General features: G+C 29.2%; 2 protein-coding genes across 2 annotated transcripts; both read left to right on the top strand.

The window, feature by feature from the left end:
* Positions 1–4,411: 4,411 nt before the first annotated feature.
* Positions 4,412–9,866, top strand: LOC119676033. The gene is made up of 8 exons (XM_038087255.1): positions 4,412–4,485; positions 4,559–4,765; positions 6,004–6,184; positions 6,237–6,315; positions 7,143–7,369; positions 7,430–7,561; positions 8,413–8,567; positions 9,656–9,866. The coding sequence occupies exons 1-8, from the start codon at positions 4,412–4,414 to the stop codon at positions 9,798–9,800; spliced, it is 1,200 nt and encodes a 399-aa protein (XP_037943183.1). The 3' UTR covers positions 9,801–9,866.
* A 6,926-nt stretch (positions 9,867–16,792) lies between these two features.
* On the top strand, positions 16,793–25,883 carry LOC119682661 (prion-like-(Q/N-rich) domain-bearing protein 25). The gene is made up of 11 exons (XM_038096150.1): positions 16,793–16,887; positions 19,125–19,423; positions 19,498–19,615; positions 19,671–20,150; positions 20,211–20,330; positions 22,641–22,760; positions 22,812–23,075; positions 24,265–24,420; positions 24,527–24,655; positions 25,473–25,625; positions 25,691–25,883. Exons 1-11 carry the CDS (start codon positions 16,824–16,826, stop codon positions 25,789–25,791), a joined length of 2,004 nt encoding a protein of 667 aa, XP_037952078.1. The 5' UTR covers positions 16,793–16,823; the 3' UTR covers positions 25,792–25,883.
* The last annotated feature ends 1,953 nt before the right edge of the window (positions 25,884–27,836 follow it).

Here is a 27,836-nt window from a genome sequence, read left to right as displayed (position 1 = left end):
TACAATTATACAATAATTGCATAAAATGTTTTTTGAACATAATAAAACTAGTGGAGTAACATAAGCATGACTTTCTCAGCATTACGTTCCTAGATTAGGTTCTATACATAAGAAAGAACAAATCATGCAACAAATAATGCCTCTACGATCAGAATAGTATTGAAATTTAACAATTGAAAATAAAATTATAATTAATTCAATTATTCTACAGCTGGTTTATGATTTCGTTCTAATATAAACACAGCAAGTAAAATTGTTAATAAAAACTTTCATAGTAATAGTAACAAAACTCCAGAAAAATATGCGAACAAAAAAGTCAAGTACGGCTTTGGATCAGTTGGTTAAGGTGCAGCCAAAAATTCAATTAATTAAAATAATATAAAAAATAACTAATATTTGTTGTTGTATTTCACTACTGTTCGAAAAAAACCTCTTTATAATAAAATTATGCAATCCGTATATAATGTGTTCACTGCGAACTTTAAATCCATTTTTCACGTATTTATGTCTAAATGTGGTGTTCTTGATGGCATATCTAACGTGGAAGACGAAGTTGTATTTAGGAGTAAATACAAAACTCCAAATTTTTTTACTTATAAACAAGCAGAATGATAGTGCCATCTATGCTACGGTCCAGCTCGGAGGTCTTGGAGGTTCTAACGCGATCGGAGACTTTTGTGGGTGTAATCTTAATCTTCTACTTACCCTAGTAGGCGGAGAAAGTCACAAGGGCGTTATTAAGCCCAAAGAAGATTCCACTGGGGAGATTGAAATCTTCGTAGCAGATTTCCTTAACGCCTAGAGGAGGAGAACGGGTGAAGATATGGATGAAGGCAGTGAAGATATATAAAGTATAGGGCCTAGTAATGACTCTGAGGGACACGGGCGGTGGTGGAATATTCGCTAGAAAGAGATAAACTAATTCTAATAACAATGAACCTGTTTGTGAATAACAAGTGCCTTTGCTTATATGCGCTTATTTATACTAAATTACTCATCCCGTAATGTAGCGCAATAAAGCTTTTGTCCACTGAGTTATTTTTGTCGCTGTTGTTGCTTCTAACATATTTGATTGACGCTTGACATGTTTACTTCTTGTGATGCAATTCAGTACTCTCAGGACTTTGGCATAAAAGCTTTCTTGTTTTGACGTTTCTCGTGTTGTTCTTTTTTTTACTAACGTATTTTTATTTAATGCCGATAGTGGTGGTATTAATATTTATATTTATTTATAATGCAATAACTATACAAATAGTAAATGAATGAGGTATGTATATTATTAATTTTTTTAAATATATTTCTTCATTTATTGTAAATCATAATTGTAATTTGAAATGAATTTAAAATACATTGTGACCGAAAAGTTTCCGGAAATAAATAAATAAAACGCAAAATTCTTAATCTTCATCAATATTTATTTTATCTCCTTCAAAATATGCTCCATTAGAAGCGATACACAAATGCCAACGTTTCTTCCAATCATCAAAACATTTTTTATAGGCGCTTTCCGGTATGGCTTTGAGTTCCCTCTGCGAATTCTGTTTTACGTCTTCTATGGATTCAAAACGCGTTCCTCTGAGTGGTAATTTGAGGTTGGGAAACAGGAAAAAGTCACACGGTGCAAGATCAGGTGAATACGGTGGCTGTTCGATGGTATTTATTGAATGTTTGGCCTTAAAATCGTTGATAATGTTGAACAAATTGAGGTGAATCGGAACAAGCCGGGCGTTGACACGTCGCATACACAAATTGTCCACCAAAATCAAACGAGCCATCTCACGACCGATGCCTAGCTCTCGTGCTATCTCTCTAACACTCACATGAGGATTTTTGAACACGATTTCCTTTGCCTTTTCAATGTTTTCGTCGGTGGTAGAGGTCGAAGGTCGTCCAGAACGCGGCATGTCTTCGACGGTCGTACGACAGTCCTGAAAGGCTTTGTACCACTCATAAACTTGAGTTTTCGATAAAACTGATTCCCCATAAGCCTTTTGTAGCATTCGCAACGATTCTGCACACGAAATTTCGTTCGAAAAACAAAATTTGATGCAAACTCTTTGTTCAATATTTTTTTCCATTGTTTTTTTCGCAACGCACTACTGAGGTGAACTGGTTTCAACAGCTGCCGTAAACGAACTGTCTGACAGATCGCGCTCATTTTTGGCATAGGAATTAAGGACAGTGCTGCCAAACTACATAAACTTAAAATATCGAAAAATATACAGCGCGCGAATTTTAAATGAGAATTTCCGAAAACTTTTCAGTCACAATGTATTACGGATGCACTTGTGGTGTGATCTTTGGTGAGGTTTACGGCAATTTGGAACCAACCCGAATCTGATAAATCATGGCAGTTAGGAATTGGTAAATCACACTATATAAAGGAGTAAAAAAGCTAAGTTGACAGAGTTCGAGCACCAATCGCACACCGCTGCTATTGTCTGGAAGCTAAAAATCCCATCACAGATATTACTTTGGAAAACATATTGACAATGAATGTCGCACAATTTAGTAATGGAATTAATAAGCGAAATGAAGGGTTACTTCGATACTAGGGACTTTAATTTACGGCATTTGTGTAAAGAGAGAATTATTGCTTTCTTCCAATCTTGAAAAAGCGATTGAAAATGGTACAACCCTAGAAAAAAAAAATATAAAAGATTTCGTAGAGCGTAGTAGAAAATACTATTAGTACCAGGATACTTATTTAGTATTTTGACTTTAAGGATTTTAAAGAGAATAGAAAAAGTTAGAATTCCATTTAGGTCAAGTCAATTTACACAGATCGTCGAATATCGATTATAAAAGTGTGTTCACTACTTTCACTGTAGTAGATGAACAAACTATTAACCAAATGATTAGTACAGAAGTTTGAGTAAAAAGATTGGTATCACACTGCTTGCATCGGGTTACGGAGATTCTTTGATATAGAGTGGAGTCGAGTTTTTGAAGAATTGCTTGAAAAAGGTGTGCCAAGGCGTGCGACGAACAGTTTCCTGCTATCTGACGAATTCAAATCTGAGAACTCAGCGAAAGCTAATAACTTTTATAAGGATTCACTTACTGAATATGCTCAAGAGTAACGATAGTTAAAATACTCTCGATTAGTATTAGCTATAAATCACAAACCAGGCCAAGAGACTCATCAATCTATAAAAAACAGTCTGTAACAGATTTCTTACACTGTCACGTAGTATATGGAATAATAAAAATCCGTTAAAAGTGCTCGAGTTCATTAATCCTAATTATCGATTGAAAGAAATGGTGTTAGTACAAAAGACCATTGGTATTGCTATTTTATTAATAAAAATAATAAATGTCTGAAACTTGCTCGATTTACCAGTACACACCAAATGCGGTGCTAGAAAACACCTATTTTCGTTTGTAATGAGATCGGCAAGTTTATATAGATCGACCAGTAGCACACAATAAACCTTACACACTTATGGTTGATAGATGGAATTATTCAGCATACTTGATTGATGTTTTTATTTCGCATAATGGCAATTTTAAGCAGAAGTATGGGGAAAATAAAACCACTGCATACCACTGATTTGGAAAAATTTTAGAAATTTTGAGACAAACGCGTGGTTGTTCAAGTGATTGAGTACTGAAATAGTACCCAAAACTCTTAAACCTTTAAACCCTTAAGAAATACGTCATGCTGCAAACATGTGCAATGGTGGGGGAAACCATCAACAGTCTGTAAAGGGAGTAATAAAAAATAATAGGCGTAGCATATGATCTACACGTCAACAGAGCATAATTTTCCTGCTGCAAACAGCTTAATTTAGCGTAATTAGATATTAATTTTTATAACTTCATAACTGTAAATATAAGTTTGGCTAGTTAATATTTTATTTTATTTCATAAAAACTACAACTAAATTAAAAGTACCCATTTAAAAGTACCATTTAGTGATTTATTTTTCATGAATTAAAAACATAAGAACAGTATTTTATATATATATGTCACAATTAACTTTAAAATATATAAACGTGTTGGTATATTTATTTAATTCTAGCATGCTTAAACGATCTTTGTAATTGCTAAGTTTTAGAACAACTAGTGAATGAATACATTTTTGTTAAGAAAGTGTAAAAATGACTGATGTGTAACGATTTTTAGTAGTAGTTCGTGATATTTTTTACTAATGACAAAGTTTAGTGACTTTATACTTCAAGTTTACTTCAGTAGTAAAATGTATCATACAAAAGTTGTGTTCTTAATCACGAGGATTCTCTCTTGTGTTTTAATTAATATTAATGCCTTTCAATCGAAACAAATTGAGATTAGCCCTACATTAAATTTAAATATAAGTGATATTTTTAATTCTGAACTTATGGTTATCGACATGTTTTCTAAAGAGCTGAATTCTTTAAATAAACTAAAAACATTTCATAACAATAAAATGGATTCCTTCCAATATTTTGGTGTTAATGTGACTGATTTAAAATCAGCTATACAGTCTATGAGATATCATAGGTGAATATATACAATTATTATTTTAATAACTCTTAAAATTATTTTGAACTTTATCTTCTCCGATTTGTTATAGTCAAATGATGCAAAAGTATATGGCGCTACATTATCTTGCAAACAATATATTAAACAATGAGTTCGGAGTTCAGTCGCTTGCAAAGAGATCCGGAATACCATTTAAAAATAACGGTTCGAATGTAGAAAATAACAAAAACGCAATACAAGGAGTGAATCATTTCTTAGAGAAAGAAGGACTTCCGCAATATGCATCATGGCTTAAAAAGTATGCTGATTTAGTAAAATATATACAACAATACTTCTTAATAACATATTAAGCAAACAGGTTTTCGGGTGAAAGTATTGATTTATTAATTAAAAATAATATATATCATAAAATGATTATGTATATTCCCATTTGATAAGATTAATGAGCTCTTATTGATTTGGCTTGTTTTTTGTCGCCATGTTTGTTAGTTCGGACATCAATGCTTTGGTGAGTTGCCTAAAACCCATTTTGGTGACTTGAGCCAAACCCAGCCTTTTTATAAGTTTGTAAATAATATTTTGGATCAATATCTTTAAAATATCTATTTACGGTGGATATAAATACAATTTATGCCCTTCACGATATAATTAAAACGTTATAATTAAAAAAACTGATCGCTGAGGTGACTATGAACTAGTAAATAAGGGGGATGGTCAATCAATTAGACACGATGGACATGAATACAGTTTATGCCCTTCAACACATAATTTAAACTTTATAAATAAAGAAATGATCGCTATGATCTAGTAAATAAGAGGGATGGTCAATCAATTAGAAACTCAATTCATGGATATTAAACGCGGCATTATTGAGCAACACTTTTCAGGGTAGTTAATGAGCAACACACCTTTACTGCCTCAAAAATATAATGACCTTCCAAGCTGACAGTACATTATTCACCTTCTTCATGTTATTTTAACTACTATAAAATCGTTCATCAAGTTTTATTTCAACCGTTCGTACATTATCTTAGAACTAATTAAACAAACAAAAACAAATTTTGGGCCAAAAACAGAAGTTCAGTAATCGAGCTTATCGGTTGAAACAAAAATTTTGATTTTGAAGTGTAGGTACGGTCTATTTATGACAAAGTTTTTGGTTTAGACTGTTGAGCATATAGTTTGTTTATATTAGCTACACAGATATATGCTTTTGATCTGACTTTCTGAAGGTGATGTAAATTTACTATTATTCCTTGTGTAATAAAACATCTATAAGATTATGATTAATATAATTTTGAGTATTATGAGTCCTAGATTATGAGGCCATTATCTAAAAATGATGTTTGGCTTAATTATTTACAATAACTTTTTTCTGAGTTTTTTGCGTACCTTTTATATTATTATTGATATGGGATATAGTACTGCAAACGTCTAGTCTTTTATAAGTTTCATATCTAAAAAATTCAATTTTAGTTCTAAATTTTAGGTATACTAAAAAGTAATAAATAATAGTAACAAATAATTTTTTTTTAGAATTGCTATTTTAGACGACATTCAAGATCAAATGAGTTTTCATAGTAACAAAAACAAATTGCGATCCAATTACCACAATGAATGGCTTAAAAGATCAACTCCTTACACTGATAACACGTTTAATGTTTCAGAATTTGATGAGGGAGATATAACAGGCTATGCTTTTAACTCGAACTCTAATGTAAGTTATACATACATATAACATCAGCATGTAATAGCATTTTCACTTTTAGGATAATAATAATAATAACAGCAAATTATGGAAACTTTCTTCAAACAATCATCCACCTTCAGCAAAATTTTATAAAAGAGGTGAGTTCAACTTAAATTATGACAAATTTAGTAGAAGTACATAACAACCTTTAATAAATTAACTCTTTCAGATAATACACATATTTAGCTTAAGTATTTTTAATTTAACCAAAAAAACTGCAAACTCAAAACTTAAAAGCAAATAATAAAAGGTACCCACAGTCTTCAATATTTACTTTCTGGACTAATAGCTCGGTAGACTCTAAGGTCGCTTACAAGCACAATTACCTAAAACATTTTTCAGCTGAATCTTATTAACTCTGTTTTGTCTTTTTCTGTTCGGGTTATTACAAAATCTGCAATTAGATTTTTTTTGTGGTTTAGGGTAGTCCGTTTATGCGCAGCGTGCAACTCGAACAGCTATAATGCTTGAGCTGTTGGTAAAACTGCAGCTATATTTCGTATAATGACAAGTCTGCATTCTAGAAGAATGCTTCCACTATCCTTTTGTATCGAACTCTATTGCGTGCTTCTCGGCTGATGTAATTCTAAAAATAATTTGCTGCTTGCAATTCTAGCAGGTTCTAGTAGGTACCCCAACACGATGGCCAATTCCCTGGAGAGAAGCCTACATAGGTTTGTAATACGTTTGGAAAAATAATACTCTTTTCCTAAACAAGACCACTTTTACTAATGATAACGCGACCCTCTTTAAATATATTGAAGCCAAAGCTAGGCATATTACTTAGCCTCTTCTGGCTAAGTACTGGCTACTGGCGTTTTTATTAATTTAATTTTGATTCTTATTAAATTCAAAAAAATAAGTGTAACAAGCATTGGTTTTTTTATTTTATATAAATATCAAATTTTGAAAAACATATTTACAGGACTTGAAAAAAAATATAGTGATTACAGAATCAAACCCCATTTATTTCAATCTGAGTATTATTCAACGGAGAGCCAGCAACAACCGTATAATATAGGAAAGTCGGCAACTATACAAGCACTCAAAAAGGAAATAAGTTTAAAAGATGTTACAGACATCGCTCTAACAACATTGGCATTTCTGTCATTTGGAATATTTATGCTACAGGTTTTAATGTGCATAACAGTGGTGAGTTATTATATTAGTTTATTTTAAAGATTTGTTAGAACTTATTCGACACTATTTCAGAACAAAATTGATACAACCAGTTTGATGATGCTACCTATAGAAGCTACTGAAGTAACTGAGGCTAGCGATGGAGTTGAAGAAATACGACGTAGACGACGTTCTGTTTCTAACCAAAATCAATTGATTTATAGGGTACGATTGATAATGTATTCAAAAAACTTTTACAAGTAGCCCGCAACACCAGATTCTTTTTCGTTAAGATTTACAAATTTAGGGTACAGATTTTATTCGTATTATTGGTACAAAACATTTTTATTCTTATACTTTAAGCAAATCTTAAATGTTTGTTTATTTAGTGAGTGTCTCTGTGATGCGAGTTTTAACAACATTTAAAGTTTTATATTATTTAATTTACCTAACCTGTCGATATTTCCAGTTCTTAGCTTACTCGATCGGTTTGATTTAACACATAGGCAGATTTTTCTTTTTTTTTTTTTGGTGGGGAGCTTTATGCACCGTCGAACCAACCGTCGCCGGAATGGTGTATTCGATACCTACTGTGTAGTATATGAACTAAAACACCCTCTCTTCTTTAGCGGGATTTCTCCCCCCAAGATCGCTTTAGCATTACTTCAGGGAGACAGATGGTAGAGCAAATATCTGATCGATGAAATTTTGTTCTGATAGTATGATATCACCATCAAAAAATAGTATCTTCAAACTTGCACTAAATAGACATGTAAGAATATTGTACGTGACGGATAATCGATATAGGTTCATGTCTTCGTCAAGATAGATTTCTCAAATTTTGTTTGTTTTAACTTGGTTTACAAATTTAAATTAAATTTCTAACTCATAACTTATCATGCGGCTATAGCTAATAATTGTTATATAGCTATGTATGACTATCTGTTTTTAAAATATTCAAACTCATATAAATACATGTTTGTTTATATATTCATACAAACATATGTTTATATATGGTTATAGGTATATAAAGTGGGTTTACATTAACGTTATATAAAATTTGATTATGTTTATAGATTAATAATATATGCAAAAATGCGCTTTTGACAATTAATTCGGAATTATTTGTTACTAATGATAACGGTTCCTGTCGAAATTGGTTGATGTGTGTAAATAACCAAGAAGCAAGACAGCAACGTAATGGCCAAGCGTTTTGGATTCCTATATGGAAGTAAGTTAACACATTTTGATACATACTTGTAATATCGTTTCTTGCATATAAGTACTAAGCCTGTAAAAAACCCAGCTTATCAATTGTATCTAATATTTAAAACGAATTTTATTTATATAAAAAAAATTATTATAAATTATTTTTATTTAAATTACAAAAATTATATTATTAGTAAGGAATTATATTCCTTACTAAGGCAGACTATAATTGCGTATTAATAACAGTAACTTAGTTTATATACAGCAACTAACACTTGACTTTTATAGTCCTATATTAAATTCAATTAACACATTGTGTTATCGCCCGTGTGACTCGTGGAGTAACATTATCATCACATTCTTAGTATTACGTTCCCAGATTAGGTTCTATATTTAAGAAAGAATATATAAATTATATAACAAATAATGCCTCCACAAACAGTATATTTCGTTTTAATATAAACACAGCAAGTGAATTTGTTAATAAAACTTTCACAGCAAATTAACAAAACTCCAGAAAAATGTGCGAACATAAAATAGTCAAGTACGGCTTTGGGTCAGTTTGTTAAGGAGCGCTGACTCCGAGCTTCAAATTTGACAGGGCACGAGTTCAATTCCTGGTACTTGCACTGTCAAAAAATCATTAACGAATAATTAAATACAAGAATTATTTTCAAGACCGCTGATGATGGGTATTTTGCAATACTCGAAACAGCTGTGTGGTCACCCAAAAATTCAATTAATTAAAATAATATAAAATGAATTTTTGTTGTTGTAGTTCACTACTCTTCGAAAAACCTCTTTAATGCGACTTTAAGCCTTCGGTTCTTTCTTTTAGTTGATATTTAAGTTAAAAAAGTCTCAGATGTATTACATCTAACCTTAAGTGAACAATAATGAGATTCAGTATTTGGTCTTCCGACCAGATGTGTAGTTAAGCGTCATAAACTAACATATCTAAAATACTAAATTTTTATTTTTAAAACTTAAACATTTTAAATTTATTAAACTATTTACGTTAATTATATTCTTAGCTATTTAAAAGCTTTCATTATACATATAGTATATCAAAATATTATAATTTTAATGTTTTTATATTTTTTGTTATAGCTACGCCTTGAGTTGGTTGACAACCCAAATTAATGCAGACATACCCTATCCGCCAATAACACACACTTTAAAGTCTATAGTAGTTGGAATAAAGAACAAAAATTGCGATCAATACTTTAAAAAAAAATGCAGCGGATTACGTTAAAATAATAGATTACAGTATATACTGTACCTATGTTTCTTAACACAGCAAATTACTTTATTTGTTTGTAAGCAATAAACAATAAACTTTAAATTGTTATATTGTGTTCTTTATTAAATTTATAAAAATATTGTTTATTAGTTATTAGAAATTATTACAGAATATTTTAAGTGCACATTTTTTTTTTGTTATAGGCGTTGCGCTATGCACTTTATTTTATTAATAATATTAATAATTTTTTAATATTCCAAATGTATACAATAATATTACATTTTTATAATTAAATAAAAACTTTTATTTGTTACTATATTTTAAAGATCATAAACATTTATATTTATTATTAACAATAACGTCAGTCATGTCAACGTCAGCAACACAGCCAGAGAAATGAATAAAAGTGCTATTAAGCTTGAAAATTTCTGTAGAAAACTTATGTATAAAGATTTTCAATATTAAAACAATATAAGAAAATAGAATACATGCCAGCTAACAGCATCAATAATTGAGATATGAAATAAAATTGCGAGCCAACATAACATGAATGGCATGAATTTTGTATGGAAAAAGCAATTTAATTTCGCTAAAATGAAGATGAAATCAAGATTTTTGAGAAATGAGGGTGTGTATAAGAAGCCATTTCTAATCTTAAAAAAAAGATGTTCTGACGCAGAAGTACATTAAAATTATTATTATTATTCTTAGATTCTTTTAAACCGCATTCTGTTAGTTACTTCTCTGCATATATCATTCCATGTGTAGTGCGCTTTTGTTAAAATCTCTTTTAATATTAATTCCCCAAGTTAAAGCCGGTGCACCAGGGCGTCTGCTGCCCTATGGATTTCATGTCCAATTCCATTTTTATTTCGGAGATTTTACAGTCGCATTCTAATTTATTTGAAACAAAAGTTCCGCATTTGTTATGTGGTTGGACCAATATATTTCTAGGATTTTGAAAAGGAATTTATTTAAAAATATTTGTATCTTATTTACTATCTGTTATGAATACTTCTATGTTTCGCAGCCATAATAACGGACTGATCTCACATTTGAATTGGAAATATTCATTTTTGTTCTTTTGTTAAATTGTCGCGATTTTAATATTATTATGGAATTATTTATTTATTATTTATTTCATACACATATTTTTGGTCACCCAAAAATTCTATACATAAGAAAGAATATATAAAACATGCAACAAATAATGCCTCCACAAACAGTGTAGTATTAAAATTTAACAAATAAAATGAAAATATAATTAATTAATTCAATTATTCTCCAACTGGTTTATGATTTAGTTGTAATATAAACACAGCAGGTGAATATGTTAATAAAAACTTTCACAGCAAAAGTAACAAAACTCCAGAAAAATATGCGAACATAAAAGTCAAGTACCGCTTTGGGTCCGTTTGTTGAGGTGCGCTGACTCTGAGCTTTAAATTTGGCAGGGCATGAGTTCAATTCCTGATACTTGCAGTGTCAAAAAATTATTTACAAATAATTAAATACAAGAATTATTTCCAAAACCACTGATAATCGGTATTTGGCAATACTCGAAGCAGCTGAATGGTCAGACAAAAATTTAATTTATTAAAATAATATAAAAATGATTTTTTGTTGTGGTTTACTGCTGTTCGAATAACCTCTGTATGATTTAGTAAAACTAAAATTTTAGTATTTTAATAAATAAAGTATTATGTTTATAAAATTTTAATCACGTTACTAGATTAGATGCTATACATAAGAAAGAATATATAAATCATGCAACAAATAATACTTCTACAAACAGCATAATATTGAAATTTCACAATTAAAAATAGAAAATATGATTAATTAATTCAATTATTCTCCAACTGGTTTATGATTTCGTTCTAATATAAACACAGCAGGTGAATTTGTTAATAAAAGTTTGACAGTAAATTAACAAAACTCCAGAAAAATATGTGCATATAAAAGTCAAGTACGGCTTTGGGTCAGTTGGTTAAGGAGCGCTGACTCTGAGCTTCAAATTTGACAGGGCACGAGTTTAATTCCAGGTACTTGCAGTCTCCAATGAATAAAATGAATTTTTGTTGTTGCAGTTTATTACTTTTCGAATAAAAATCACTTTATAATTTATTACTAATAAAATATTATTATAAATAAAAATATTGTTATAATAATAAAATATTATTATTAACAAGTTACTTCTATACTTCTTATAAAAGTATAATGATATAATTGTCTTAAAAGCTAACAGCGAATTTTTTTTTACTGTAACGAATGTTGTTGTTGGCAATAGTTGGCATAAAAATAAGGATTTTTAAATAAAAGTCGACTTGATACACTGCATGGGCACTTAATAAATCTTGTGTAGGGCTAACATAGCCTAGTACTGCGCAATGTGTCATTTCAGTTGTTGTGTTTTGTTTCCGTTTGAACTTTTCTGGCCTAGTAGTGAATTTTAAGCAATTTAGGTTAAACATATAAGTATATTCAATAATTTAAAATTCGAAAATATTGTATTCGAGAGAACACAAATTGAAATAACTAAACTAGTGGTTTATAAAAAAGGAGTTATCATTATATTAACAGGACATATTAGTTATTGATATATACATACATTGAGTTTTATGTATTTCCTGCAAAAAGGACTAAGTGTGATTTAGTGTGTGCTACGCTTATTTAATGACAGAAATCTATAAAAGTGTTTAATATTTAATACAATGATTATTTTCATTTGATATATCATAATTTTATTTATAATATAATTAATAATAATTCTGTGATGTTATCAAATTTAACTCGGAACTACAATGTTTAATTTCTTATTGATTAAATATTAACAAAAACAACTAAATAAACAAAACTATTAGAATTTCTGCGCCTCTTAATTTAGCGTGGATTTTAGTGTGGTTTTTCGTGGTTTTTTTTTTGTCATTTAGTTATAACTCGGACTGTTAACACTCAAGCAATAAAGCAATATTTTTAGTTTAGGATTTTAATAAAAAGTTTAAAAATATTGTATAAATAGGAACATGTGTGATAATAAAGAATTCATATGTATAAATAACTTCGCATGTCTAATTCAAATATCGATCGACATTTGCCTTGAAGTGGAAATGTGGTAGATTGAAGCAACAGAACAGACAAGCGAACAGCAACAAAAGTCAGTTTGTGTTTCGGTAGTTCGGTAGTTCGCAATATAACTTGTAAACCAAAATTTGTGCTAGAACCGACCAATGCAATACATACTCTATATATATGTAAAGTTTGGTAGTAAAATCTGCTATAAGTTCGTAACGGGAAATTATTAAGGTAAGTTATTTTAAATATTATTTTATTAATTTCTTATGAATAATATTGGAAGTTTATTTAATATTTATTTCTGAGTGAACACTAAAATTAATTTTAAAATTAATTAAAAATAAAGAAAATATAATATATATACATATATTTCAAAAAATTGTGCAGCAATACAATAAATCCACTGAATAATTTTAAAAAAGTAACGAACCAAAATTTTAATTACGAATAAAGTTTACGAATAAAGTTTAATTTATTTAATTAAAATTTTATAAATATCATACTTTATTTATTAAAATACTAAAACTTTAGTTTTACTAAATCATAAAGAGGTTTTTCGAACAGCAGTGAACTACAACAACAAAAATTCAGTAACAGCAATTGAACTCGTACCCTGCCATATTTGAAGCGCAGAGTCAGCGCTCCTTAACCAACTGATCCAAAGCCATACTTGACTTTTATATTCACACATTTTTGTGGAGTTTTGTTAATTTACTGTCAAACTTTTATTAACAAATTCACCTGCTGTGTTTATATTACAACTAAATCATAAACCAGTTGGAGAATAATTGAATTAATTAATCATATTTTTTATTTTTATTTGTTAAATTTCAATATTATTCTGTTTGTGGAGGCATTATTTGTTGCATGATTTATATATTCTTTCTTATGTATAGAACCTACCTAATCTAGAAACGTAATTAAAATTTTATAAACATAATACTTTAATTTATTAAAATACTAAAATTTTAGTTTTACTACATCTATAAAACGGATTTAACTTAATTTGAGTATTAAAACTGCACAATTCTTTTAGTAGTGAAATTCATATAAATAATTAAAGTAGTAAAATTGTAATTTATTAAGATTATCTCAATCAAGCTACACATTACGTGCAGATGGTGACAAGATGAGTTTTTTTAGACATGTTTGAACCTCGTCTCTGCCTGGAATGAAAGTACAATGAATAGTACAATCTGAACTATGTGTTAATTTCTGAATTGTACTTGATAGATATAGCTTTCATACAAATAACTTATAATATAATATTATCTATGTTAACACATAAGATTTCGTTCGCTTTAGACTTCTCAGTTCATGTGTAATATCCAGCAGTTGAATAGCTTCTAGATTGATAGGATTTAGTAATCATTTTTCATGCCTAACAGCTACTTCTTGTATGGTTTCTCTAACAGTTATAACTCTCAAATCTTTATGTATTTATTGGTTTGTTACATATCGATAAGCATTTACAATCACCCGTAAACATTTGTTTTGACTTCGCTGTATGATATCTCCGGCCGATGGTTTCGTACAGACAAAGATTCTAAGTAGAATAGAACCAATGTTGTTAACAGATTACCTGAAAAAACATCTTCAGCCGCCTTTATCATCTTAATAAGAGGAGTTTATCTCAGCTTACAAAATGTCATCACTGCTAAATTCCGTCACATTCCTTGTGAACACTTAGATTTGCTGTGAGCGAAAAGTTAGATTCTACGCAGAGACCTCCTTTTACTGACTCATAACATGACTCAGTACAGTAAATACTGACTTTATATTCGTCAAGAGAAATGTCTTATGGTTAGGAGAATCTGAGAATCCCAGTGCTGCACTCTAATTGGAAGCGAAATGGCTTATGATTACGAAGATTGGACGATCCCAGTAATGTAATGCAATGATCCTAGTAATATACATATAGGGTCCCAATTAGAGTGCATTACTGGGTTCGTCCAATGATAGCTTTAATAAATGTGTTGTACGAAGATCATTTCTTCGCCTGCGTAACACGGTCGTAATAGTACAAATCAATTATTCACTTAATAAATTCCTCTCGGCTATATTTTCAAATTTTTTATTTTTGTTTATAAACCTAGAAGTTTGTTTTTTATTGAATAAATTTTTAAACTATACTATTTTAATAAAATACGTAGTATGATTTTAATCATGACGAAAGATCTAATTCGTAATACAAATACATATAAATACATAAAAAGAATGTATTCAGAATTAAACCGAAAGGCGAAAGTAAAAACAATATTGTTGCCGGAAAACTTCCAGCTCGAACCCTTGATCTTAATATATACTAAGTATACTACATTAATATACTATCACAGCATTGAGCGGACTACTTTTCAAAGGAATAGCTAGCACAGTACCTTAAAATATTAGTATAGTCCATTTTATTAAGAAAGGCTACTAGGAAAATAGATGAAACCACTTTTTTTGAATGTAATGTGTTATTGCCTCACTGTCTTTTATTGACATTCACTATACTTACACTATACTCATATGATTGCTTAGCATATGTTATCGATTTGATAATATATTTTGGTGAATTTCAATGTTCTGAGCAACTTTTTCTACTAAATTATATGTCGACATAACTTCAAATTTGTAATCATATATATAATGTAAAATAATAGTTTATTTTTTCGTTTGTAGGCAATTTATTGAAAAGGTATAGGATAGCAGAACTCAATATCGACTAAAAAAAAAGCCAAAATTGCATATGTTTGTCTCCAATAACAAGATCCAAGTGGTTGTTCTTTGGTACCAAATATTGCATTAAAAAAGTATTAAATGCAAAAATACTTATTTGTATTTAGTTGGATCGAAATATCCCTACTCATAGATCATAATGGTTTTAAGTACCACATAACATACTTGCCGCAGCTTACATACTTATCGTGTGTGTACCGTGCTGTAGCAGGTTTAAGTACCGCATACCCTTTAGTATCACAATAATGTTAGTGTGCTTTAACTTTGCAAAGTATTTATATTTCATATGTGAATAAAGTACTTTTAAAATGCGACAGATGTTGATAATATTCACATATTAGCACAATGAGAATATTTGGTAGTTGTTTAGTTTGCCCACCTCTGACGTAGGCAGATAAAAAGTCAACAAAAGTATTTTGTAAATAAAAATTTATTTTTTTTTAAATACGAATGAAAGCTAATATTATACGTAATATACAATTTTTACTAATGTTTTTAAAATATCTTGCAATAAAACATTATGTGATATTTGTGAAGATAATTTTCATTCATATTTTTATAAAATATTAAATAAATTATTGACATCTTTTCCGGTTATTTTAGTCTATAATTTCGTACGTTTTCTATATAAACGCCTATAATAGTACTTAGCTCTAGGTTACTGATTAGAAATGATGATATAAATTTGTAAAAGATCTGCAGACCACAAAGCAGTAATGAACTAAATTAATGCAGGTGTTCATTAAAATGATTGACTTTATATTAATTATGAAATTGCTGGAGATGTTTGAAAATAGTTAAACGGAAACATAAGGAAAGGTAAGGGATTAAACTCAAATAATTATAATTGTTACACATTGTATAGATACACATTTATTGTTTTTACTGATTAAGCTACAATAGATTAAGCTATCATTGCTTTAAATAGGAAGCAGGTGTTTGTAACTCAGGTGTTCCAGATTATTTGCCTACTTATCGATATTTTTGATAATAAAAGAGGAATGCAACAGATTCTTAACAAAAGTACGAATACGCTTAAATAATATATTCTTAAAATATTTTCCATTAAAAGAATAACGAACCTTAAAAAAAAGTATTTAGTAAATTTTCGAAAAATGAGATTAGATAAATATATACTTTAATTAATAAGTTTTAACAAGTATTAATGTTTTATTAGCAATCATTTTGCATTTCAGTTGATTTCCGTCCGTTTATATTGCCATTTGATTGAGAACTACTCATATGAAAATGCAAAACTCGTATAAATTATATTTTGCATTAGTTTTGCTCCTGGGAAGTTTACCAGGTATACACGAATAAATTTAAATAAAAATAAATATATAGTAACAATATGTAAACATGAAGTGTAAAAAAAATTATGTTACAAACTTATATAGTTTATAGTTTAATTCAAAATGTTCATATAAAAAACGTACAAGTGAAATAATATCAACGCATTTTGAAAACGAACTCGATTGAGATTAATGGAGGAGTTAACTGAGTTTAATTGCAAAAAAAATAAGAAAAAGCATTAATAACATTAGAGAATTGAAATAAGTTATAGTTTTTTAAAGTCCATGGAATGGTTTGTGTACTTCTATTATATTATTGAACGTAATGACTGATTTACGAAAACTTGTAGTTCATTGATGTCGATAGCCGCAGCATTCCAATCAGTCATTCGTAAATCAGTCAAAACGAAAATTGTTAAGTATTTTGGTCAAATATAATTCCAATTGAACGTTTATGGTCTTTAACTCAACAAAGACCTATATGAACCGAAATCAAAAAACGCAAATGGGACTGGGTCGGTCACACTTTGCGTAGACCGACTTTTAATACGACAAAAATGGCGATTGAGTGGAACCCGATAGTTAGCAGAAGAAGGGGTAGACCTGCACATACTGGAGAAGGCAAATTGTTGGAGAGAGTTGAAGCTACTAGCCAACAATCGTACCGAGTGGAAGATCTTTGTTGCGACCCTATGCTCCTCCTAGGAGTTAAAGAATTCAATATATGTTACATATTATTGTATATTATATACTATTATATTATATATTATTATATATATTATTATATTTATTGTAATATATATTATTGAATGTTAAGAGATAACATTTAGATTAATCCGAAGTTACTAATCAGTGGACACCAAATTTTTTTTAAATTTTCTTAGAACCTATGTTAAATAGTCATTTTCAGGGAAAATCTGATATTGTTGTTTTCAATGTAAATTAAAAATTTAAGAGAAAATGAGAAGTTTTGTAATAATTTTGGTTCCAGTGACTAGGCTTTCTGTGTTTCATCGTGTTTGTGAAATAGGGTTTTTCGAATATCCACACAAAAATGATTTACGTTTGAATTTAGTCACAATCAAAACGTATCAAAAATGTAACAATAGTACAAAATTGATCATTGTGCTATGAGTATCTGTATAACAAGCCTTTTGATCCTGATCACATATTTATGTAAAGCCAAACACACTCGAACATAGTTAGGACTTGGTATCAAATCGCCGTTTGTTACGGTAGCCCACACACCTTATGACTTATGACTAAAGATAATTCATGAAATTAATAAAATTCACTATAAGAAGTGGTTGTTTTTGAGTCCGGACGAAATGTTAATGTCCGGATTAGCGAATGGATTAGGATTAGTGATGTCCGGATTTATTTAAGTTTTATATAATTTTTTTACTTTTATATATCCTATTTATACTTACACAAATTTTCATATAAATTTATAATTTAATAATATATTTACTATTTTATAAATTATATATGTATATGTTATCCGACAGATATGTTTTATAATGCCATATTATTTTTATATAAGATTTACTAAATTTATAAAGTTAATTTGTTAAGCATAAATTAACTAAAAATTTTTATATTAATTTATGAGCGGGATTTTTAAGATATTTTCAGGTGTTTCAACCATCTTCGATAATCATCTTCAGGGAAACTAATAAACATGTAAATATACATGTAAAGCGGGAAAAATAATAAATACAATAATACAGTAATAAATACAATAATAATAATAACAACAACAAAAACAAAAATGAATACAAATTATAATATACATACACAATTACATTATTACTTAATTGATTTTTAAATGTTACTCTATAATATCTTAGATTAAAGATTTAACAAAAGAAAAAAATGATTTTAATGTTAATTTTTAATTTTATGTTAAAAAAATATATATAATTGTTGAGTCATCTAAATTTGTATTCCTATATTTTTGATAGCTTAGTTATATATATCAAAACAAAATAAAAATAGAGTAATAAATAGAATTTTATGTAATAGAAACATTAACTTCTATATATTTGATAGTCTCTTTCTGATGTTGAAAATAAAGTAAATTAAGGAACATCAACTTAGCATTTTGAATAGAGTTTTAGATTCAAAGTAATCAAAATACTGCCGTCTTAATAAAATGTTTTGTGTTGAAGACATTAACTATATATTTTACAATATGATACACAATTTATTTGGAATACTAAATACGACCTGTATTTATATCTTATTACAGATAGTAAAACAGTTTATTGGGCATGTGAAACCAATGATGATTGCTCTGCAGATGGTGCAACATGTTTGGAAGAAAGTAAATCCTGTAGTTGCGATGAATTTGATTCTGTATTTTCTAGTGACTTTTCAAAATGTCTGAAGACGTCGCTGTTTGGTGACACTTGCGAAGAAACTATTCAATGCAATCTTATGCCATCTGGAGCCAATTGTAAATCAGGGGTCTGCGATTGCGCCGATGGGCTCTCATATGTTCGTGGACGATGTAGGCCAGTAAATGGTCTAGGTCAATATTGTGATTCGGTAAACTATAATATATTATATTATTCGTAAACTATAATTCGTATTTTATAATTTTAATTATATTTTATAAAAAGGATTTAGATTGTTATTTTGCATACGATCGAGAGTCTATTAAATGTGAAAATAACAATTGTGCATGCGCTGATGGGTATTATCAAAGATATGGAAATATTTGCCGTCGCAAATCAATGGGTAATTTTTCTTTTCTAATTTAGTTCAAATCTAAAATTAAGCTTTTAATTTTCAGAAATCGACGACGCATGTGTTGTTGACACCGACTGTGATGAGTTAGGACCAAATATTAAGTGTACGAATCTAATGTGCCAATTGCCAAATGATATAGAAGAAACCTCTTTTGAAAGCTTAAAGGATGAAACTATAAAAGACGACTCTCAAACATCAAAGAACTTAAAAACAGAAAAATATGAAAGTGAAGATACAGTAAAAAATGGAAATAGTATATTTACTGACACTGAAACTGAAACAGAATCTTTATCAAACAATAATAAATCCCGAGAAATCGCAGTGCAAACTAGTATCGAAAATTATGAACTCAGACTTTTAAATCCTCAATTAAAAAATGTTGGTACTGTGACAAGATCTACAAGTACCAGTAGCAAAAAACAAAGTTACAAACGACGCAATATACTTTTTTATAAAAACGATGATGAGGAAAAAACCTTATCAACACTTTCTAACACTGATGATGATATTGTTGGGAAAAAATGTATGTATTGCTATCAGAAATATTCTTTTAGATATTTATTTATTTATATTTTATATTTAGATGGAAGCTTATGTACAGACAACGGAAAAGCGTGTGATGGACTTTCACATTCTATCTGCTCAAATGAGTTATGTCTTTGTAAGTTGGGTTACTATCCCAAAAATGGGAGATGCATTGCTGGTAAGTTGAATCAAACAGTGAATTAATTTTTACATTTAAAACTACATTAAAGGCTTTTAAATTCATTGACTTCATTCATTCACTTCAAAACCACACAAAATTTAATTAATTCCAAGTATTCAGATTTTTTAGTATTGAATATTAAAACGCATTTTCATAAATTTACAAATTTGAAGTATCACTTGGTGTCTCTCGATTTTTGTCAATCTCTGTCTTGTTCCCTTTTTAAATTTCGTAAATACTAGCTCTTAAATACCACTCCTCATAAAGTAACCGGTAACGATCGCAGTCCTTATGAATATTACAAAAATGTGCCACCTGGTTTTCGAAACGAATTGCTTTCGCTATATAATGTTATAATTATTATCCGTGTTAAACTATGTTTCCTTAAACCGATAATTCAACCATTGTTTAAAAAAGAAGATCCTAAAGTAGCTATCGACTAGTTGGATTGACCTCAATCATATTTTAAACGAATACCAAGCAAGATTTCGTAGAAATTACGCAACTGTCGGCAACATTTTTAACCTCACCTCTATAATACACTTAAAAAAAGGTATCACTGAAAAGCGTGGATTTGTATTTTCATTTGATACTATATGAGTTCATCTGGGTCCCCTCTTATAGAGATATTTTCGGCAATTGCAGAGCAGACGAACTAGCCAGAAGGGGTGCGGAACACCTTAGTAATCTGGGCATATCGTTAACATCATGCAAGTTCTTAATGACTTCTTTCTGTGCTGAAATTTTTAATAAAAGAGGGGAAAACTTAACGATATGCAGGCATTTGTATGCAATCTGGCTACTTTCCACTAAAAGGAAATCCCTTATTCTCATTGAGATGACTAGTAGAGATGTTCGTCTTATGATAGGTTTACTTGCAGGTCAATGCAAACTAGGGAACCATGCTAGAAGATTGAATCTCGCTTTCGATCATATCTGTCGCAGCTGTGGGGAAGACGGTGAGAGTGCCACTCAGCTCATACACGGCAGCTACTCAACTTTTTAGGAGCCCCTTTCTTTAGAATATTGAACAATTACAAGACCTCCCACTAAACAGTATTTTGAGCTTCGCCAAAGGTTTTAAGTGGTCTTAAACCCTGAGTTTTCCTTTCTATACGGTAACGTAATGACCCAAAAGGCCTAAGGGGAACCCCTAATGGTCGTTCACCTAACCTACTATAGGAGTTCGTTTTTTTAAGTAACTACTTTAGGTTTATCTCACAATTTTGCAACCACATTAATAAAATTATACTGAATACCAGCTGTCGCGCATGGAACGATAATTTTTCAGTCATTCTTCGCTTGCTCTGCCTAGCATTCTTCTCCATACAGGAACTTAAATCTGCATGACTCTTTACTGAGTGGAGAATCTATCGGTTCAACTTACATAAAAGTGCCTTTATATGCCGACGGTGTGGCACTGCTTGCTGACTCACCAGAACTATTGCAAAGTATGATAGATGATCTGATTATGTATACTTCACAATGTGGCCTTATCGCTCACCTATATAAGTTTATGATTCACTTTTTAGAAAATATTCTAAATTAAACAAGACATTGTCATGAAGATCGAAGACAGACAGATAGAAATAGCAATGGAATATATATATACTTGGGATACAAATTACTCATAACCTCTCAGATAACAAAGATTAAGAGTGCAATTTACTCCACTTGACTTAAATGCTTGTAAAATAACTTCTAACATAAGTTTACTATAAAAACACTCAGCACATGTCGAGTATACTTCGCATATATATAGGTAGTCTTTTTAAATAGAACGCTAGATTATTGGATTTAAAACATTATTAGGACCAACTGGAAAAAATGAATCCACATTAATTTTAATCTCTTTATTTACAATAATTCTTTTTAATAGTTTTATAGGATTATTCCTATATATTTTTATTAGAACTAGTCATTTAACATTAGATTTATCTTAACCAAGTTCGACTTATATAGAGCATAGATGTATTTTTCCAAAAATAAGTGGTAACAATACTAATAACCTACACAAATTTCTAAAGCGTTTTACTGTAGAAGGGTAATTGAAGAATTTTCATAAAAATATAATGTCTATAATGCCCATCTGACACAAATTTGCAGTGCCAATTTAAATTTAAGTAAAATATTTTAATTTTTGTAAGTGTTAATTAAACTCTTTTGAACCAAAAACAAAAAAATAAACAAACTATTCGAATATGAATAAAACTTCTCGAATAGTTCAAATTATTCGAGATAAATTCAGATATTCGAAAAATTCGAGTACGAACAGCACTACAATATAACTATATGCTATGCTTTTAGAGCTTGGAGAGATAGCGGAGAGCTCTACAGAATGCGAACATACTTTCCATGATATATCTAGAAAATGTATTTGCCAAAAGAATTACTTTTACGAGCGTAGTTTACGAGCATGCAGAAAACGTAAGTTAATGTGATCTCTTTTTTTAGAAAGACCAACAATTCTTTTTTTAGCAATCCAATATCACTTATCATGCACATCAAACAGTCAATGCAGTCCGTTTGGCGCCGCTTTTTGCAGCTCCGAGATACCACGGCGTTGCACCTGTGTGGAATTTGCATCGTATGATGAATTGCGTCAAATGTGTCTATATAATGAAGGTTTAGGTGCAAATTGTGACACAAATGATGCCTGTCCGGTTGAAAATTCAGAATGCGTTAACCATTACTGTGTCTGCAAAGAAAACTTTTTCGAAAAAAATGACGCTTGTGTGGCAGGTAAATATTGTATTAAAGTTTAATTATACTCGTAAATGAATCAAGATCTCGCGTTAACAAGTTATTTCTAAAAATAAGTGAAATTTAAATTCGTTATAAATGTTTAAAAATATTTATAAATAGCGGCATTGTGTATGACGCATAAAGTAATTATAAAGTAATAAAGTCTTTCTTTATTAATACATACAAAAAGTGTTGTTCAAAAGTAGTTTTTATGTTAACTTAAAAAATGCTAATCTTTAATCATTCATTTGCAGCGAAAAGGGGGAAGGTTTCGCAATATTTGCTTGGTCAAGTTTTGTACATACCAACACACTCCAATGGTACATAAGACAACATCGTTGTTGTTGTATGTTAAATTTATTAGTTTTTGCAATTACATTTTCAATTCAACCAACACACTTCAATGGTACATAAGACAACATCGTTGTTGTTGCATGTTAAATTTATTATATATGATGTATATAGTTTTTGCAATAACATTTTTGCATCTTTTCGTCTAATGCTTTTCAATTCAACCAACACACTTCAATGGTACATAAGACAACATCGTTGTTGTTGTATGTTAAATTTATTAGTTTTTGCAATTACATTTTTGCATCTTGTCGTTTAATGCTTTTCAATTCAACCAACACACTTCAATGGTACATAAGACAACATCGTTGTTGTTGTATGTTAAATTTATTATATATGATGTATATAGTTTTTGCAATAACATTTCTGCTTCTTGTCGTTTAATACTCTTCAATTTAACCAACTTTCGCTGTAACTTGCGCATGCGACGTAAATATAATTGCATTTTTATTTATTTCCGCAAATGATTTTCTAATTTTTTAAAAGTACTATAGGTAATCGCATTCACAGCTTTTACGAAAGACACAATGCGTTAATTTTCATTATTGCAAGTCAGCGCTATGATAGCGATATTTATTATCAGTTAATAAATATGATAAAACTTTTGGATTGGTGGGTAGTCGCGGATTAAAAATGTAATTCGACGTACGTAAAAAACATATAGTGGGAAAGTGTAGATTAGTTTAGCAAGAGGTATTATTATTAAAACTAATAATAATAATAGAAACGAATATACTCTGTATAATATTTAAACCTGTACACACGATTGTATAAACATTTCTATGTTTAATATTGTAAAGTGTAGTAAAACAATTTTTTTTCAAAATTATTATAGGAATTGGTGCAAAGTGTGACACTGATGAGAATTGTGTAGTGGAAAACGCAACCTGTAAAGATCATGAAACTGTTAGTCACCGTAACGAAGAAGGTCAAAAATCATGTCAATGCGTAAAGGGATATGTGCATTTCAAAGATGAGTGCCTTAAAGAAGGTAATTGTTTAATTAAAATACAAGTAGATGAAATCATATAATTTTTATTTTTTATTGTTTACTTATCGATTATTATTATTTTTTTTTTGTTTTTTGTCAAATGCAGTTGAAGAAATTGAAGAGCCATGTGTTGCAAATGAGCAGTGCACACCTTTGTTAGCAACTTGTATTGATAAGAAATGCAGTTGTACCGCTGAACAACACTTTAAATATGGACAGTGTGAAAACAGAAAAGGTAATATTAAAATAATCACACCACTATATAACAAATTTATCTATTTATATATATGTGTATATATATATTGATAAAATTATACAATTTTATATTTTAATATGCATTTTTTTTTTTTTGTAATTACCGCGTTACCACGTATTACTATTGCTGATAATTTTTTTATTCTTCGGTTAAACATCGGTTTATTATTATTATTGTGAAATAAAAAAGGGAGTAAGTAAATTAACAACAAAACTTTAATTAAATTTAAAACTTATTCTTTAAAAAAATAAGTCTGGCACTTGCAGTCTACAACGGACTATAAACTAATTAAGAAATTCGAATATTTCTTAAGACCACTGATGATAAGTGCTTCGCAATACTCGAAACAGCGTTGTATGATCAGCCAAATTTCAAAAAAATAACTAAATTTTTGAGTTTGTCTTTCTTTGCTATTCGAAACCCTCTAAAAAATAAAAAATAAAAAAAAAAACTAAAATAAGAGAGCAAGTTTTACTTATTATTATATTATTAAAACTATTGCCGTGGAATCGCCTAACAATAATTTTTAATAAATAAATTTTACTCTTCCACTTTTTCTGGCAAGCAGAAATCACATCAACTGCTTTGGCAGTTTACAACTTTACCGAGAAAGAATTAAAAAGCGGCGTACCTAGTTATCGATCCAAGTATATCAATACTCCTAATATATTTGACAATACATTTTAAGAGGGTTTATTTTATAAGTAATTGTGTTTATTCTAAATATTTTGTTGTTTGTTTATTCTGTTCATTTTATTCTAATATACTATACTTATTTACTTATTTATACGCTTAGGTATTGGAGAATCATGTTCCAGAGCTGGACAGTGCTTTATTGAAAAAGATTCGGAAAACGTTGAATGCCGTAACTCAATTTGCCAGTGTAAAGTTGGTTTTCAAAGTGATTTAGAACAAAAGTCATGCATACGTGTGCTGCCTAACAAAAAAAGTAAGAAACACTCTATTTTCTATCCAATGATATATTTGTTTATATTTTTTTTTATATCATTTCAGATTCTTCCTCAAGACCAAGTGCTCTTAAAATAATAACGTTTTTATTGATTGGATCAGCATTCCTAATAACATGTGCCGCTATTAAGCAAGCCTATTACTAAGATACCAATGGTAGTGGCATCATTATTATTATTAACTTTTAAAATAATAGCTTAAGTCAATTCAGTTTTTAATATACAAAAATACGAATAGTATATAAGATCATTAATAATTTCAAATAATATATTTTTTAATATATTATTACAGATATATATAAAACACTATTTTGACTTTTTAAAATTAAGTTACACAAAATTTAAAAATGTACATAAAATGCATTACTTGGAAATAAGTTTATAAAAAAAACTATTTGTATATATTATATTTATAATACCTAATAAATTTAAAATAAAAAAATAACTAAATAACTTTGTGCAAAACTTTGGAATTTTTTTATTAAGTTTTTATACAAACAAATCTTTTCTGAAAAAATATTTCATAATATAGTGAAAATAATTATTAATTTTCTTCAATTTCAACAATTTAGTGCAATATTATTAAAGGAAGACTTAATATTATCATTGAAGATAGAACACACTGATGCCCAGCCACTTCGCTTTTTTAGTTCAAGTGCTTAAAATCTGTTCATAATTTTTGATATTTCCACAAATATTTAGTACAATCCATACTGAGAGATGAAATGATCCCACTTCAACTCAATAACAAGAAAGTTTATATATCCGAAAACTATAAAAAAACTTAATTTGGTATACTGACTAATTTGTACAAAAATATAGCACAGAGCTTAGAGCATGCCATCTAAAAAATTGTCTTGCTGAATGATTTGGTAAGTTCTGAGGAGTCTTTATTACTTGTTAAAGTTGGGAGCGAGAACGAAATGTTGGTTTCAGGATTGCCCATATCTAACTTGGTTAAAATAACTCTCTTCAATGCCTTCACTAAGGTACAGATAAGAAAAAATATATATAAAGGCATAATAAAGCTATTTGAATGACCATAGAACTGCAGACTTAGAAAGCAAGAAAAAAACTTTCAGAATGTTACACTGTAACAGCACAAAAGAGCAATCATTGTCGCAGTGATCCGCTCCGTTGGGAGATAGTACCCCGTTTATTCCTACACTGTAACACTGAGCTGCAATCATGAATTCTCATACAATGTTATAACACTTAACATTTGAGATTTTTCACTGCGCTTTCTATTGTTACAAGTTATAAAATTTTTATTGATAATTTCCTTGATCGCTGAGCAGGATACAGGATTGCGGGAGCATCAACATATAAGATAAAGATATAGTATAAGATATGATATAAGATATGATATGATATGATATAAGACTTTATGATAAACAACAAATTTAATCCATCATTCAAACTGTAAGTTTACCTATTTGGATCACTGATTTTTACAATACTATTAACATCCACTGCATTTATAGATTATCAAATTAATAGCGACAATGATCAACGTTATTGCGAAACACATTTAATATCTAATAATTATCCTCTCACCACTCTGTAAATATGCTTAATTATTTTTAATATTTCCAAGTTGTATTTATGAGAAAAAAAAATAGTTAATAAATCAATTAATTTAATTTATTTTATTTTATTAGAACAATACGAGTTTTGTGACCAATCCTGTGACTAAGCTGAAACCTTGAAATCTCTTGGATCAAAGTCACATACGAGTACTGTATCCGATTTCTGACAATTCCATTGTATAAGAGACGTTTAAATTTAACGATAATAGTGTTACCACAAAATCTATTTTTATACTTTATGATGCCTCTAATAACTTTTTTATGCTTCGTAATTGGATCTTAAATTTACTACAAAACGTTTTGAGTTTTCAATCATAACCAAGTTTTATAAAGGCTTCATAGTTCTTTCAGCACTTCGTAGACAAAAGATTGGTGGTGTAGATTAATGTACCATCATAATATAGTTTTAAATTATATTTATTTAAAAAAAATTTTCTCGTATCTATTTTATAAACAAGATTAAAGAAAAATTTATTAATTATATTATATATATACCATAATTTAGAACAAAATTTTTTCTGAATGATAAATTCAGTTAAAATAAGTATATTATTATGATCAATTTTTTAAAAGGGACGTAATATTGATATATATTTTATATTT

The sequence above is a fragment of the Teleopsis dalmanni genome, chromosome 2 (genome assembly GCF_002237135.1).
Source record: "Teleopsis dalmanni isolate 2A chromosome 2, ASM223713v2, whole genome shotgun sequence".
Classification (NCBI taxonomy): Eukaryota; Metazoa; Arthropoda; class Insecta; order Diptera; family Diopsidae; genus Teleopsis; species Teleopsis dalmanni.
Note: the sequence above shows the minus strand (reverse complement) of the source record. Positions and strands in the feature narration are given on the sequence as shown.